We start from the raw sequence: 16,174 nt of genomic DNA on the forward strand, positions 1-16,174 counted from the left end.
TTTCAGGACATATAATTTTTTACATCTTCATTTTAATTAAATAGCTTTTTCTAAAACCAACCACCTGATATGTGCAATACGTGAGGATATTAGCAAATCAAACTTTTCTGAGCCACAGAATCTCACTTCTTCCCCCCCCTTCCCCATGGGTTTGTGGAACAGCTCTAAATATAACCTAAAAATTGTAACTTTTCACCCCTTTTTTATAGGAAGAGAAAAAAGGTTACCCTCTTCCCTTGCTTTTCATTCTCCTCCACTAAAAAAATTAGTTCTCTCCAATTTATGACTACTGAGATTGTCCAAGCTGTTTTATTTTTTTATTTGTGCTTTTTCACTCTGGACTTGTAGAAAGGAGCAGCCAGGGGGGTGAGTGTGATGCCACTGTGGAAACTTTAATTGCCTTCACTCTCAGAACCTCCCACTGACCTAGGGCTGGCTCAGCAGAGTAAACTACGAAAGCCAGGAAACAGAAATTCATTAATTTGTACATTGAGGGGTGGCAGATTCTGGTTTTCAGTGCAGTGTTAGGGGAGCACAGCAATGTGCAATTGCTTCCAGCTGCTTGGCCCCCTTTAACGTTTCCCAGTGTTTCTGTCAGTGCCTGAATGTGCTCCTGGTTCCTGACAATCTGGGGTGTTTTGGGATGATTCACTCTTCAGTCTCAGGTTGTGACAGCTCCTCACTGCCCTGGTGCCTTCACTCAGCACAGCCCAGGCCTGGGGCACAGTCAGACTCTGAGGAGGCCCTGGGCTGTAATCCCTGGGTAATAACCAGAATTATCTCAGTAAATTTAACTTAAATACTACCAGGCAGCTCTATTTTATCCCAAAGCAATGACAACAGTGCCTGTTTGTAACCAACAGAATTAATGGCAACCAAGCCTGATTTATTTAGAATTTAATTGAGACAAAGTACAAAATTTACTTGTGCATTTTGATGACTTTACTCAAGGCTCATCTTTCCCTGCCTTTGGTTCACTGGAGTACAGGCAATAAAAACCAACCCACTTCTTGGTTCCCTGTCGGTTGTTCCAATGTGCCTGGGTCAGTGATTGTGTCTTCTGGGGGATTTGTACAATCCTGGAGGTAAAATGTTGTGGCAGAGGATCCGTGGGACATTTAGTGCTGTTCTGTCATCACAATTTCCATCCAGAATGCAAACCCCGCTCTGCTGAGTGGCCTAGACTCAGTGAAACAGCCTGGCTAAGTTGTTTAATCATCAACAGGAAAGAGTTGTTGAAGTTACCCAGGTAAAAAGGCAGAGTTTGGGGGAGGGAGCCCAGCCTGAGCTATGGGATGTGCACCTGAGATCCCAAAGGTGCCCAGACCTGCTGGTGGCCACAGGGAAGTCCCAGAGCAGGTGGGGCACAGCTCCAGAACCCCAGTCAGCAAGGCTGGGGCTGTGCTGGCAGCTGCAGCACCCAGACCCTCCCTGGGCTGTGCATCCTGCATCCCTCAGAGTCAGCTCTGACAGGAGCTCCTGTGCCAGCTGGAGCCCAACCTCTGCCCACAGGGCACCTGGGCCAGAGCTCAGAACCAACTGCCTGCCTTTCCAGGCTCTCCACAAAGAGCTTTTTATAACCTTGAAAAACCTGCAGTTTTCTGAAAAATGAAAGTGGTTTGCTCATCAAGGAAATTCATCAAGTTTATGCAGGGTTCCTTTCGAACTGAGTTTGCATTTCCTTGGGAAAAAAAAATTAAGAAAATGAGCTGTAATCTCACCGCTTGTATATCTCCTGATTAACCTCAAAAACATTCACTCATGCTTTTCTTAAAAACACAAAACCTAAAATGGAGATTCTAGTTCTTTTATCTGAAGAGATTTTACCATGATAAGCCACTGAATGTCATCAGATAACCCTTTATGTGGGCTTGGCCAAGAGCTGACTCTGAATTGTGGCAAATGAGGTGAGAAAGTCCTTGTAACTCTGGCTGGGGATGATCTTGGCCTTTGGAAGAGAAAAGCCTGAGCAGCCTTAGAGAAGGAAGATTAACTTCAGCTAATTCCAGATTTGGCCATTGAGGCCACATGCACAAAGCTGACACTCTGGGTATCCTCAGAGCATCCCTGGCTCTGGGAGGTTAATCCTAACACTTCAACTGGTGTCTGTGTTTGCTTCCAAGATCTGACACCCTCAAATTAACAATGAGCAACAAAAGAAATTTTGCAAGAAATTTAAGACAATATAAATTTCCATGCACTGACCACACAAATGGCTGAGTCTGTTTTAACTTGGAAAATGGTAATTAGTCCTAATTTATCATTGGTGCTTAAGCAGAACCTCAGTTGAAGGCACTGAGCCATCCTGCTTAATTGCCAAAGGCATATGGCAAAGTATGACTGAAACTATTTTGCTCCAGTGCTAATGAGTTCAGAAACTGGGGAACAACTGATGAAAAACTGGTGAATAGAAATGCTGACAAGGAGCAGGGAGTGATGTCACTGCCAGTCCTGCAGTGAAGGATCTGCCCTGCAAGGGAAGCAAACACCAGGCAATGCAGGCACCGTGTGCTGAGGGAAATGATGCTGGAGAGCACTGTGCAAAAGCTCTATTCTGTAAATCTGTTAATCCATTTTAAATGTACTTCCCTCATGATAAAGATGAGTTATTGATGTGCTGATGCAAACAAGGGCTGTAAGCAGTGCTAAGCCTGCAGTTGGTATTTGGGAAAACTAATCATCATTTCCATTTTCATCTCCAATTTGCTGACTTCTGGCTTAATACTGAGAGGCAAAGCAATGTGATTGTACAGTTCTTTATTTTCATAGTTTTGCAAGTAAATTAAACCCTCTCACAATTCCCTGTCAGAAGGAAACGCTGTGGTCCCCTTTGGCTACTTGGGGAAGCCATGAGATCCAGGCAGGCTCTGTGCAGGCCTCAGTGAGTCAGGGCTGTACCAATATCAGAGCTGAGGATCATTGCTGGGAGCAGGGGATCAATACGTGCTGAACTGAACTCTGAGCTATTTTTAGAGCAGAGTTCACTCTTCCTTCATTTTCTGCCTCCTTGCTGTGCCTCCCATCTCCCACACACCACTCTCCTGGACAATAACAGTCACACACGTCCTTAAAAGCTTTTTTTTTTCTCCTCTAGTACAAGTGGGAAAGAATGACACTGAACAGTTTTCTTGTTTTGATCTGCAAAACAACTTGTCCTTTTGATATTGCATGTTCTGTTCACTAATGTCTGACTTGAGGCCTGTGAAAGATGGTTTGTCATAATATTCATTAACCAAGAAGATAATTATTAACAAATTTGATGTTGCAAATGTTCGAAAAGGAAAAAAGAGCTGCTTCTAGATAAACTCTCACATCAATTTTCTGGGAAATTAATTAGATAATTAAGAATTTAGTCACCGAGGAAGGGAATGGTTCAAAACATCCCAGGCATTATAGATGGCACTATTAGGGCTTTTTTCCTTGGTCATATCTCCTTGTTGATGAAAATAAGATAATTCTTGATTTTCCATTTGCTGAACATTAAGAAGTGACTTTTCCCTCTGCGTGTTAATTTCCCTTTTCCCCTAGTTTTTTAATTATATGTTGTGTAAACATCCAGTAATCTTACATAAAGAAAACTCAAAAGGTATTTTCCCCAAGATTAGCTATAAGATTTCCCTAAGGAATTTAAGAATGTTATTTTCTATCAAACTAAATAATTTGGGGACAAAGAAAGGAACCAGCACATCCAATGCAAAATGCAAATACTGAAGCACTTGCAACAAGTTTACCAAGACTTTAGAAACCCAAAAGTCTGTATTAAACAAATTAAGGGAAAATAATGTGGATATCACAGCTCAACAACACTGTTTATATCACCAGCACTGTGAATCCAGACTAACAAATAACCAAACTGCCATAGGCTGTTTTAGCTTTCTGAGGATACAAGTTTAACACAACTCATTTCCCAACACAGGTTTTCAGACAATAATTATCATCATTCTATTTTATTTTCTAGAATTTTGGCAAGCTCTTGAAATAAATAGCAATCAGAATAAATGTGATAAATCCTTTATTCCCAGTTATCGACCACCCAGCACACCTGAATCGTGGGTTTAACAGCCTTTTTCTTTAGGTGTTGTGTCTGACTTTTCCAGATGTTAAGGATGTGGATGCCTACAGATTGACACGAGATGTTCCTTTTAAATACCTCTCTTCCTCGTTTTTATCGTTCTGTTAGATGGATGAATCGTTTGGGTCTCGCAGCAATTGGTTACACACCTGATGACAAGGATATTCACCCAGATGAAGGTAATGCTTCAGTGGTTATAATTAGGAGAAGAGAGCAGACAGTACAAATCAGTTCAATTTCAATAAAGCTGGAGAGGTCATAACTGACTTCTTTAGCAATATATGGCCATATCTTTCCAAATATCAATTTTGATAAGAATATATTTCCTCAAACTACATTTATTGGTGCCACCACCAAAGAAAATAAAATCCTGAGCAGTAATTTTAGGAAATATTTTAAATCAGTGATAAAGAGAATGTGGGTGTGGTGTGATCTCCCAGATCCCAGCCCTCAAGGATGTCCATGCCCATAAAACCAGTGGAGACACGGGCAGACCTGGGGCAATGTGTGCTCCAGCAATATTTGTTTGCACCTCCTGAGCTCAGGTGCCAGCCTTGCCCTCTCCCCATCACCCACAGTGGAACCTGTTATGCCCAATTAAATTAAGTGTTCAGGCTTGGCTCTACTTCAGCATCTGGAATGAGGTTTCTGTGTGAAAGGCTGTGAGCAGAAGTTGGTTTTTATGTGCAGTGGGAGTCAGGTGCCCGAGCTGCCTTCTGTAACCCTTCCCTAAATCATTCAGAGCTTCCCTGTTTGAGGGGCCAGACCTTCCCACCAGCCCCTTCCTGAGTGGCTGCTGAGCCCTGCAGGTGACTGGGGGAAGCTTTACCTTGCCTTAGAAGAATGCTGCTAAAACGTGGGATCTGCTTTGCTGTGGAAAAGCACCCGAGTGAGACCTGGAATGCTTTGTCAGCAGATTACTGGAGCGAGAGCGACCAGGACGACATCGAGGGCTCCCTGACGCTGAAGCAGGAGGGCTCCTCCACGCTGTGTGACACCTACCACCGCACCCCCTCAGTGAGTCACACCCCCTGCATGTGCCAGGGCCACCAAAAACAGCTCTGGGCCTTGGCTTGCTCTTCCCTTGTCCTGGATGTGTTGTTAAAATGAAATTACTGCTGCTCCTCATGAGCCAAGACCTGGATTTTTCCATAGCAAATCAGTTAGGAAGGAAGGAGAGGTAAATGTATCCTGACACAGATCTGTCACCAGACTGGAAATATGACCTTTTTTTGTAGGATTGGTGAAACTACGCATCATAACAGGAACAGAATATTCAAATTTTACCTTCACTGCAGACGGTGAAAAGAATGTGATGGATGGGATAGTTTGTATTAATTGAGACTGGTTTTCAATTATGAATATTGGATACTGGATGCTAGAGATTAAGATCAACTCATATTCACCCAGTAATCATGTTTTAGATCTTTTTGGAAGAAGAAATCTTTCTAGGAAAGAGGTTTTTTTTTAAACAAGATTGCGTACAATACCATGGTAATGACAGTATTGCAAATAGAACATTTCTATTAGACAAAACACAGGCAATTATGATAATTATTCTATGATTCCAAGCACAGATAGGACTGTTCTCTATTTTTCTTTCAGATTTTTCTTCAGCGTGAATGACATGATCCTCACACAGCCAGAACCAAAGAAAGAGTGACTGAGACAACAGCATCACATGGGTGAAGCTCAGACTGATTTTCACCCATGTGATGCTGTTTTATCAACTGGGATACAGGTTAAGCCCCTCCCTTTCTGTTTTTCCACATTTTTGCCTTTCTCTTTGTTTTGAATTAAATTTATACACAGACCCAGAGAATTCATTCAAATAGTTTCACAAGTTCAACAGTCCCCCAGCCAAAAATCTTCCTGGGTGCTGAAGTTTTTGTTGTTTGGGTTTGTTTTTTGGTTTTTTTTCTGTTTGGCCCCTAAAAAAAAGGAAAGGAAATCCAATTATGGTTTCTTTTGGAGACTTCCACTGTCCTCAGCTGCACTGAGTGTAAGCTGGATGGATCTTCAGGAAACCTGCACCAGTGTTACACTTTTCTTTCCATCAGGAGTTGCTTGTGGGCAGAGAATGTGCAAAACAAGAATAGGGAGTGGTTGAAAGAGCACTTGTACAAAAGTTGTCACTGCTAATTCTCTTCTGTTTACAGTGGTTCATGTTATGAGCCATCCAACCCATGAGTCCATCTGATTGCTAGATATCACAGAGTGTTTTACACTGCAGTCATTTCCTTGGGTCTGTTCAAAACATCATCTCACGGGCAGATGTTTTTGTATCTTTCCAGGTGAATTCCTCAAGCCCATTCCCCGAAGCCAAACAAGGCCGACACTTTTCCAGCGAATCCACGTATTCCCAGTCCTCTGCCGAGGACTCGCGGCCGGAGGCGGCGGGCAGCACGCACTCCTCGGGGTGCCGGCCTCCCTACCGAGAACGGCGCTCGTGGCAGGACCTGATCGAGACCCCCTTAACCAGCTCAGGGCTCCATTTCCTCCAGACCGTCCCTCCGGAGGCGGAGTACGCCAGCGGCCGGCCCGGAATGTCACCGGACAGACGGAGACAAGCCACGCTGCCCGTCCAGAGGCGCCACAATTTTGAGCAGGATGGGCCTTTTCCTCTGGTGGAATGCCCCAGGGGACACAGCTCCCACGGGCGGCCCCAGAAACCGCGCAGCCAAAGCCTCCCCCGGAACAGAGACGTCCGCGGGAAGGGACGCGTGAAGTCCATTGAGGGGACTGACGACAGCCTGGATGAGAAGATCCCTCTTAGGAGGCACAATAGTTTCTGTGCAGAAGGTAAGCTCTCGGAGATGTTCTGCTCCACTTCAAAATCCAGAGCAGTATTGCCACTGTTCTCAGCAAGGATTTTGTGGTTGAAGCGCTGGATGTTGGCATACACAGGAGTTTGTACTTGAAATGCCAGGATGTAGCGCTAAAAATTGAGCTTTGGGATGATGTTCTTGTCTCATCAAAACTGACACTGCAGAACTGAGTCATAGGTTAAGATAGTACTTGTCACTTTGATTTTTTAAGATTTTCTAAGCTTTCTGATGTTGACATTCTTGTAGTGAACTTTCTCACACACTTTCTGTAAATAACTCATTGTTTTGCATTCCTTTATGGAGGAGGAGAGAGTTGATAGACTGTTGGTTCAACCAGTGGCATTGAGAGGTCATCCAGCCACTGTCATCCTCCAATCCACTGTCACTTTTGGAAAACTATAAATGTTAGAGTCAGAAAATAAACTGTCCCTTTTTTCCTTTACCTTGAGTGGTAAAGTGGTGAGCTTGTGTTCTTTTGTGTCCTATAGCGACAAGTACTGAAGTCGCAGTATTGCTGATATTAGACACTTCATCTGAATGATCAGGTTTGTTGTTAGGGTTCTTTGTTTCCTTTCAGAAAACGTAAAAGAAATTGAAGAAATCACAGATGGTCTGCAAGAGCTCTACAGAACTCTGGAAGAAGCCAGTCTGTCAGCTTTTGGAGAGCAGCGTCCCTCCACCAAGCAGGAGTTCCGCAAGTCCTTCGTGAAGCGATGCAACGACCCAGTGATCAATGAAAAGCTGCACCACATCCGAGTCCTCAAGAGCACTTTAAAAGTAAGGCTTTATCCCTGATTTTGTGTGGCTTTATCCCTGATTTGTGTGCAAGGAATATAAATTAGGAAAAGTCTGATTGTACATCACAGAATGCTGATGGGTTGAAGGGACCTTACAGCCCATGGGCAGGAGATGCGTTCTGCTATCCCAGGCTGCTCCAAGCCCTGTCCAGCCTGGCCTTGGGCACTTCCAGGGATCCAGGGGCAGCCACAGCTTCTCTGGGCACCTGTGCCAGGGCCTCCCCACCCTCAGAGCCAGGAATTCCTTCCTAATATCCCAGCTAACCCTGCCTTCTGGCAGTGCGAAGCCATTCTCCCTTGTCCTTAATCTCTTTACGTTTCTATTCTTAATGCTTTTTTTGCAGCTTTAAAATGAAGTTTCAAAGAAACTAAAAATCCTTTGAAGCATGTATGTTCCATCTTAAGGAAAAAAAAAAGATTATTTGGCACTCTGTGTGGGCAAATTGTAACATGTGGCACAGACTGAGCTGTCAAACAGTTTATGCTGTAATAGTTCCTGAATTTAGGTAAATATTAAAGTTTCCATAGTAGTTTTCCTGGCACTTGGCATTAAAGTTAAGGAAGAAATAAAGTGCTGGAATACAGAATTGCATTTTGACCTGTCCTCTGTCTTTCTGGAATTTGCCAGGCAAAGGAAGGGGACCTCACAGTTATCAACAGCCTTCTGGACGATCCCAACTTAACATCCAAGAAGTTCAAAGATTGGAAATTAAAGAACTATGAGTTTTTCCTGGACATTTGTGAGTACAGTGCTGCTGGGAAGTCTCAAAACGGAGCCTCTGAACTGGCAAGCTCAGCCCCAATGCTGACACACACACACTCCTTCATCGAGACTCATGTGTGACAGGAGCCTCAGCCTGGTCACTGCTGGGTGCCTGACAGAGGCAGGCAGACAAACCCTGGTGAATTTAAGGTACTCAGCAGTACTGTAAATACTTGGGTAAGAGAATAGTGCCACAGGATGCCTACTACATTGCATGATAAGACAATAATATTCTTTACGAATTTTTTTGTTTGCTATTATCAACCAATGTCCGTATTAAGCTCTGCATTAGGAAGAAGCGGTGCAGAAGTGTAACTGAAAATAAATACCAGTATATTTAAAGTACTGTACTAAAACTCAGCTTATAGTATGAGCTCCTGCAATCATTTTATATATTTAGATATATATAAATACATATCTATGTATATAAAATGTAACATGGTAGTTGACATTTCCTTTTAAAATTCCCTAAAGTTCACATTTTCACACATTTTTTCTTGAGAAAAAATATAAAAATGAAGACATGAATACATTGGCCACTCTTAGAGATGAACATTTATTTTTGCAACATTTCCAGGTAGTGACCATCTTTGCAAATAAAAGGACAGAGTTATCAAAATGTAAACTCAATCCCTATAGTGTGCCTTAAAATGTACACTGTACATCTAAGAAATAGATCCCAGTCTGGCCCTATGGGCACTCTGTACATGCCATTTAAATACTGTGTTTGTAACGTGCTGTGCCTGCCTTTCAACGAAGGAACACGAGCAAGCAGGTTTGGCACAGAGGTAAGATACGAGTAGAACAATATTGGTTGTTCACTAATGCTGCAACTTAAATAGGTTTTAATAGGATTTGAAGTATTTCATGGTGAAAGAAAAAAGAAATCTGCACTGAGTAAGGTACATACTGCAGGTTTTCATCGTTTCTTCACTGTGAATTTAAGTGACACATGACTGTGAGTCATAAAATTCAAAAAAAGCATGGGAATGAAGCTAAAAAAACCTCCTGAACTAATCAATTACATTCTCTGATACACTGACATCTATAGCTGAGTTAATAATTCAAAATTATGAAATGTCTGGCAATAATTTTTAACTGCTAGCAGTACATTTGCAAGTGGGTGAAGTTATTCAAAACATCGTTCAAAAACCAATCGGTATTGATTGGTTTTGGAAGACACACAAGTCACGCAGTGGATTTCACTTCCTTGACTGGGTGAGAATGGTTTGGAAGAATCAGATTTTGGGGAAAATACTTGTATTCTTGGGGGGGAAAAAAGATTGCTCTGAATGCTACTGAACATAGATTTCAAAGCCATTCACAGTTTGCTTTGTCTCTGCTTGTAGAATAGTTCTAAAAGGCAGAATGAAGGGGATGTGAATACAGCTGATGTCATTTCACTGAAACAGATTTCACTGATCATTTTTTCACAAGATAAACCTAATTGTCTCTCATCCATCAAGGACTGTAAAATTCATGCAGTTCAGTATAATAGAGGAAAAAATGTCATCTCAGTGAGGTCCTAGTATCCAAGAAGAGATTTCATTATTCCAAAGCCAGACCAGGTGAAGGTGTCCTGGGTGTTTAGTTCTGTCTCCACAGAGCAGTTGAGGGGGGCTGACCTTGGCTGGACAGGAGGGGGAAAATTGCCACAGGAAAGCTCCTGGGTTGAGACAAAGACAGGGAGATCACCTGCTGGTGGTTATTGTAGGCAAAACAAACCTGACCTGGGGTAAATTCATTTATTAACAATTTAAAATACCATTGCATAGTGAGAAACAAAGACAAAATTAAAAACACCTTTCCTTTGCCTCCTCCCTTCTTTCCAGGCTTAATTTCATTCCTTCATTTTCAGTGAGCAACAGTATAAATTATAGAATCCATTTAGAAATTAATTCATATTATACATGCAAGCAGTGATGGATGGTCACAGAAATAGTTACATAGATTGAACTGTCTAAATTACTAAAGAAATTTAAATATGCCTATTGTTTCAAACCCAAAAGATGGTTTGGGCTTTCATAATTAAAATATCTATATTGTTTCCAAATAGCTTTCCAAAAGGATTTCAAATGCCACTGCTTCATCGCTCAAGACATAACTTGGCAAATTCAGTGAAGTCACAAGTAAGCAGAGAATACTACTTAGAGATACAGCTGAAAATGAGAAACATAATTGGGAAGACAGATTTCTCAGAAATGACACAAATAGTAGGGAAAACAGATCATCTCTGGTTTAAGTTTAAATACAATTTCTGTAATATGAATAGATGAGATAAATAGTAGAGAGTTCACACTTTTGCTCAGCTTATCTTTAAAAATCTTTCAGTGTCATGAGATCATCTTTTCTGAAATTCTTGGAATTGTGAGTCTGCATTCTGCTCTTGCAGAGCAGCTCTCAGCAAATGTGATTTGCACTGAATAGGCCAAATAAATTGTCCAGGAGATTCATGAGATTCATGCGATGAGATACACTGGAGAAATTCCCTCTAATGGGCTTAAGATTAACTGGGAGAAAAGTCTGAACCATTTGTTTGGCATTGCTTGTGCCTTAGAGCAAGCAAAATCTAATTGCTAAATTAAGCAATACAAAGACTTTATTCTTTCACAAATGTCAGCTGGCATTTGGAAGCCATTCCACAAGAACTTGTCATTCTCCTGGCACATTTACTGAACCCCACCCTGCAGCCCTTCCCTCTCAGCCATGGGTTCTTCCTTCTGGATGTCGGTTCCAATCTAAATGGACTGCAGAGAGGGATGTGCACAGTCACCACAGCACAATTATTTGGATTTTCACCACCTTTGAACTCACTGGAATGCAAAGTGCAATACAGAGAATGTATTTAAAAATTCATGCACCAAATCCTGCTTGTGTATTAAAGTACATCCAATTCTCCTGGACCAACAGGTACTTAAACACACAGTACAAAGCAGCAGGAATTGTTGTGGTCGTTTTGATGCCATATTTTTAAGTAGGAAAAGAACAAGGCTTGGCTGTTGAGTTCCTCAAGGGAAATAAATAGCACCTGTACAATAGATTTATTAATTTACCAGTTTTCCTGTCTGAATTCTCAGGTAAAACTTGGTTTTTAACGTATACAACAACATGGAAATGTTGTTTGAATGTGCTTTATTTAACTGGATCTTATTAAAGTTAGCGTCTTCATTCAGAATTCCTCCAGGTAAAATGTCTCAGCCTATACACTTTCTCTGACACTCCACAAACTGAGTCTTTTTGTTCTGGCTATTTTTCATTACTACTGATTTAATGCTCCCCCTGAGCTACTGATTCCCCTCCTTTTTTAATACTGTTCTGTATTCAGTGACATGTCAGATCTTTGAAAGTGTCTTAACAGCTCTCTTGGCATCACTTCCTGAGAGAACCAAGACTATTTTTCTTGGTTTCATTACTTTAAGTGAAAACTACCCTGAGCTTCCTTTAATTGACATGAACAAAAATCAGAGGAGGAGGAGGAGGAGGGGGTTGTTATCAGTACATTCAACTCTGGCTGCTCCCTTTTGAGCTGGGAATGTGGTGCTCCACGGGCTTTTTCCAAGGAACAAGAAATGAGTGCTGCAGAGAGTTGGACATGGCCAGTTAAGCCCCCTCTCCCTCCCCTCAGCAGTTACTGCTCCTTCTCCAAGGTCCTGTGAAGGACAGCACAGGTACCTTTGAAGGAGCTCCTTTACAGTGGCTCTGGGAAGGGCTCAGCCTCCTCAAAAATGGTCCAATTCTGCTGCTGACCTTTAGGAGATTTCACTTTAAATGTTAATAGGACCTCTGGGAGAAAAATGAAGAATCTGGTAGAAATTGTTTAACTCAACAGAAATCTGAGGAGAACAAAGAACATTCTTATCTTTGTCTCAAGTAATGCAAATCAGGCCAAGAGTATCACAAACTTTATTTGCCATATTCTTTCCTCATGTGGTCTGAAGTGATAAAAGCATTCTTTCTGCCAGAAATAGCAGTATTTATGTCCAAGGTGATATAGCTGGGGCCTGTTGATCCTTGAGGAGAGACAGCAGAGCTATTTTGTGACAATTCACCAACAGTTTATACAAACCCTTGGTGCAGTGGGGAAAAAAGTCCTTCAAAGATGGTTTGTGCAAAATGACCCTTGGCTAAAGCACGATGCAGCACAACAAACCCAGCCCCCTCTGCAATCAATGCCTGCCCGCTGCCCCTGAGCTAGAGATTGCCCCCAGGGAATTGAATTATGCTTTAAACACTCAATCTGTCAGTAAAGCAAGTCTTGTGTCTCTGCAGAGGTTCTGACAGTCCCCAGAGCCAATCCTAGGGAGATTCCTTTAGGAAGAGAGCACAGGCCTGTCTGTATTGCTGGGCCCCAGCCTGAACCCCATTCAGGGCACACCTGGGTTCCCCACATTTCATGTTAGAGAAATAAGAGTTGGCTGGGTCTCCTAAAGGATTTTATCCTCTCCTCAGTTTTCACAGTAGGGAAATGGTGCTTTAGGGCAGCCAGAAGGGCACAGGTTTTCCATGGTAGCTTTTCCATATCCTACATGCCTTGGGCCACAGCACATCACCTTCCCTGTTGCCAAAGGATGTTTATTTTCCACTAGGACACAAAATGGGTAATAGCAGGAAAGACTGGAGAAGGACTATTAGCTATTAGTTTATATTCAGTATTAAAAAGCTCTTTTTCTTCCAGAATGTTTCCCTCACCAAAACTGAGGCTCAGGGTAGGTTTCCCAGGCAGGATGCTGTGGGGAAGGGTCCTCCATCTCCTCTCTCAGATGAATTCACACTGTGTAATGTGAATTCACAGAGCCTCAAGGCTGAGGCTCTTGATGGGTGTTAAGTGGGCACAAATCTGAAAATCCCTTCTGAAAATCACACCAGAGCCCTATCAGCTGTTGTATGGAAATTTCATGGCTATTTAAACCAAAACTAGTAAGTTGTATTTCCTTACTTGGTGTTGATAGTTATTTTCTTTGCTCCCATTACACACAAGTGAAATGTGATGTTTCTGATCAGTTCCACTCTCTAACATGTGGGCAGGGAACACTCCACTCTGGATGTAACTAACAGAAAAAGAAACATGTTTTAAAGCTTATTTTCTATATTTTACGGGTTATACTACTACTCCAGAAGGAGGTTTATAAATAATATTGTTTAAATTTTTATCAGGTTTGAAGACAGGTGATATACTACTGGGACCTCCTCTTAATAAAAATATTTAAATAATTCAGACAGAAACTGCCTTCAGGAAAAGAACCATATTCACTCTTAATGCAGGCCAGACAGATATATCTTTATTTTTATCAGGAATATACATGTGTTAGAAGTGACAGTTAGGGACTTTAAGCATTAATGCCACTGTGTGAGCAGTATTTGAAAGAAAGCAATGTTGTAAAAATGATCAAATATGTTGACAACCTGCTGTTTGACCAGCTAAGCCCTGTAGCTTCTGTCCTCACATTTCTAGAATATTGTTCATCCTCAGGCATTGGTGAGGGTATCAATACAGATCTTTTTACTAACAGTAAATGTGTCTGTCCGAATGCTGCAGATTAACTAAGGCTGTCACATGATACATATTAACTATTGCATTTTTTCACTAGCAACCACAAAACAAATACATCTTAACAAACTGTGTTTGCTGGCCAAAACACCAGTAAGACCCTGTTACCAGTTAAGACTTCTGTTTTACTGAGAAACAAGGATTTCAGCTTAAAAATCTGATGAGAAAACAGGTTAGGATGTAAGAGAAATGCACTAGTATTATTAAATGTTTTACATTTGACACATACTGTATTACAAAGACAATATCCTTGTAAGACCATTAATTGCTGGGCCATAGGTGACTTCCATCTAGGTTACTAATAGCTAATAAACCTTGTACAGAGCCTTTTTTAGATAATGCTTACATGTATGGAAATGTATGACACCCTTGTACTATGGCTTGCACTTTACTTGCATTAAACTGTGAAGTAGGCTGTAGTAATGTCTTTGTATATTCAGGGGTTGAAATACCAAAGCACTGGAGTATCTTACTGCTGGTGTTCAACCTGTCCAATGTGCTGACAACGTGTATTTTGCAAACCCCACCAACTTCAAATCTTTGGCAAATAACGCTATGGGGTCTCCATGGTCTTTGTTTCTTTGTAAATATAAACATTCTTACTGTTTCTGTAGCAATAGGAGGTTATAAACCAAACTTTCACTAGGACTGTTTTCAATAACAAAAAAAAGAAAAAATCAATAAAAATCTATAGCGCCTTGTAAAAAAATCATGGAGACTCCATGACCTGTGGGCATTTTTGTTTACAAGCAGTTATGTATATATGTATTAGAGGCAGAACTGTTATTTATCACGAAGTTATATTGTGGATGATTCTTTCTTAAATAAATATATGTTTTCTGTCATTAAGAAAAATAAGTATTTTAGAGCCATCTTGAGAAGTTTGAAGTGTCAAGCTTCAAATACGAGTAATCTTCCATGTTTCAGCCTTGTTTTTCTATCAGCTGGGAGATGAACTGAGAGGCAATGGAAAACCACCTGTCCATGCCAGGGAAATGCTGGAGTTGTACATTTTTGAGCATTCTGCAACTTTTCTATAGTGCCCATCCTGCTTAATGCTTTGATGAGCAGATGCTCCATCAGTACCACAGTAAATCCCTCAGCTCGTGGACGCTACAGAGAGAAAACCAATGGTTCTAGACTAATACAGGTCAAACAAGGTTTCAACCCCTGGATAACACAGTATTTCTTCAGTTTCACAACAGTATTTTTAATTTTATACTTGTCTATGTTGAGAGATAATCCAATAGTTTCTATAGGCAATGAACATTAGGTTTCTTTTTTCCCTCTTTCCAGATGAGTTCTGTGTGAATTACTGTAACCGGCTGCGTTTTCTATCACAGATTAATAACTTGTTAACTTTTTGTGTGTCTACAATGAAAATTTATGAATGGAAAACTTCACTGTGTGTTGCTCACTGGGCATATACCTCATGGTACATTGCACAGACGTGTAAGTCGTAAGTTGCACTGCAACATTAAAAAAAGGAACATATTGCTCTTTTTTCAAAGATATTAACTTATTTAAGAGATATAGTCTGTACATTATTTAAAAAAACAAAAACAAACATTTATTCTTCCTAAATTCAAACAAAGCTTTTGTTTTGGGGAAAGAAAAAAAAAAAGTTGCAAACTTCCGTTGTAAATTTGGACTTCAATAAACGAATTATCTGCACTTAGATTGTGTGTTTTTGGGGGATTTTCTGCGTTGTGAGGGGGATCCCGGCTGAGGGCGATGCCGCCAGGTCGGGGTGCGATCCCGGCTGAGGGGGATCCCTACCCACCCACCTTAGGGGGATGGCGGCTGACACAGATTCTCAGCCCGACTGAGGGCGATCCCGCCCCGGGCGAGGGGGATCCGTCCCTGCCCGCTTTAGGGCGATCACGCCGCGGTTGAGAGAGATTCCTGCCCTTCTTTAGGGCGATACCGGCTGAGGGCGATGTCCGCCTCGGCTGAGCAGGATCATCCCTGCCGGCTTTGTGGCTATGCCGGCTGAGGGCAATCCATCCCTGCCCGCTTTGGGATGATGCCAGCCCCGGCTGAGGGCAATCCATCCCTGCCCGCTTTGGGATGATGCCCGCCCCGGCTGAGGGCGATCCATCCCTGCCCGCTTTGGGATGATGCCCGCCCCGGCTGAGGGCGATCCATCCCTGCCCGCTTTGGGAT

General features: G+C 41.9%; 1 protein-coding gene across 1 annotated transcript in view; it reads left to right on the forward strand.

The window, feature by feature from the left end:
- The window catches only part of LOC118698660 (connector enhancer of kinase suppressor of ras 2-like), a 172,964-nt gene extending 157,278 nt beyond the window's left edge, over nt 1-15,686 (forward strand). The window contains exons 21-25 of the mRNA XM_054516354.1: nt 4,181-4,251; nt 4,986-5,089; nt 6,367-6,874; nt 7,478-7,677; nt 8,326-15,686. Of these exons, the coding sequence (XP_054372329.1) occupies nt 4,181-4,251; nt 4,986-5,089; nt 6,367-6,874; nt 7,478-7,677; nt 8,326-8,541 (1,099 nt within the window). The 3' untranslated portion in view covers nt 8,542-15,686. The remainder of the gene's footprint in view (nt 1-4,180; nt 4,252-4,985; nt 5,090-6,366; nt 6,875-7,477; nt 7,678-8,325) is intronic.
- Nucleotides 15,687-16,174: the final 488 nt, after the last annotated feature.

This window comes from Molothrus ater, chromosome 14 (genome assembly GCF_012460135.2).
Source record: "Molothrus ater isolate BHLD 08-10-18 breed brown headed cowbird chromosome 14, BPBGC_Mater_1.1, whole genome shotgun sequence".
Taxonomy (NCBI): Eukaryota; Metazoa; Chordata; class Aves; order Passeriformes; family Icteridae; genus Molothrus; species Molothrus ater.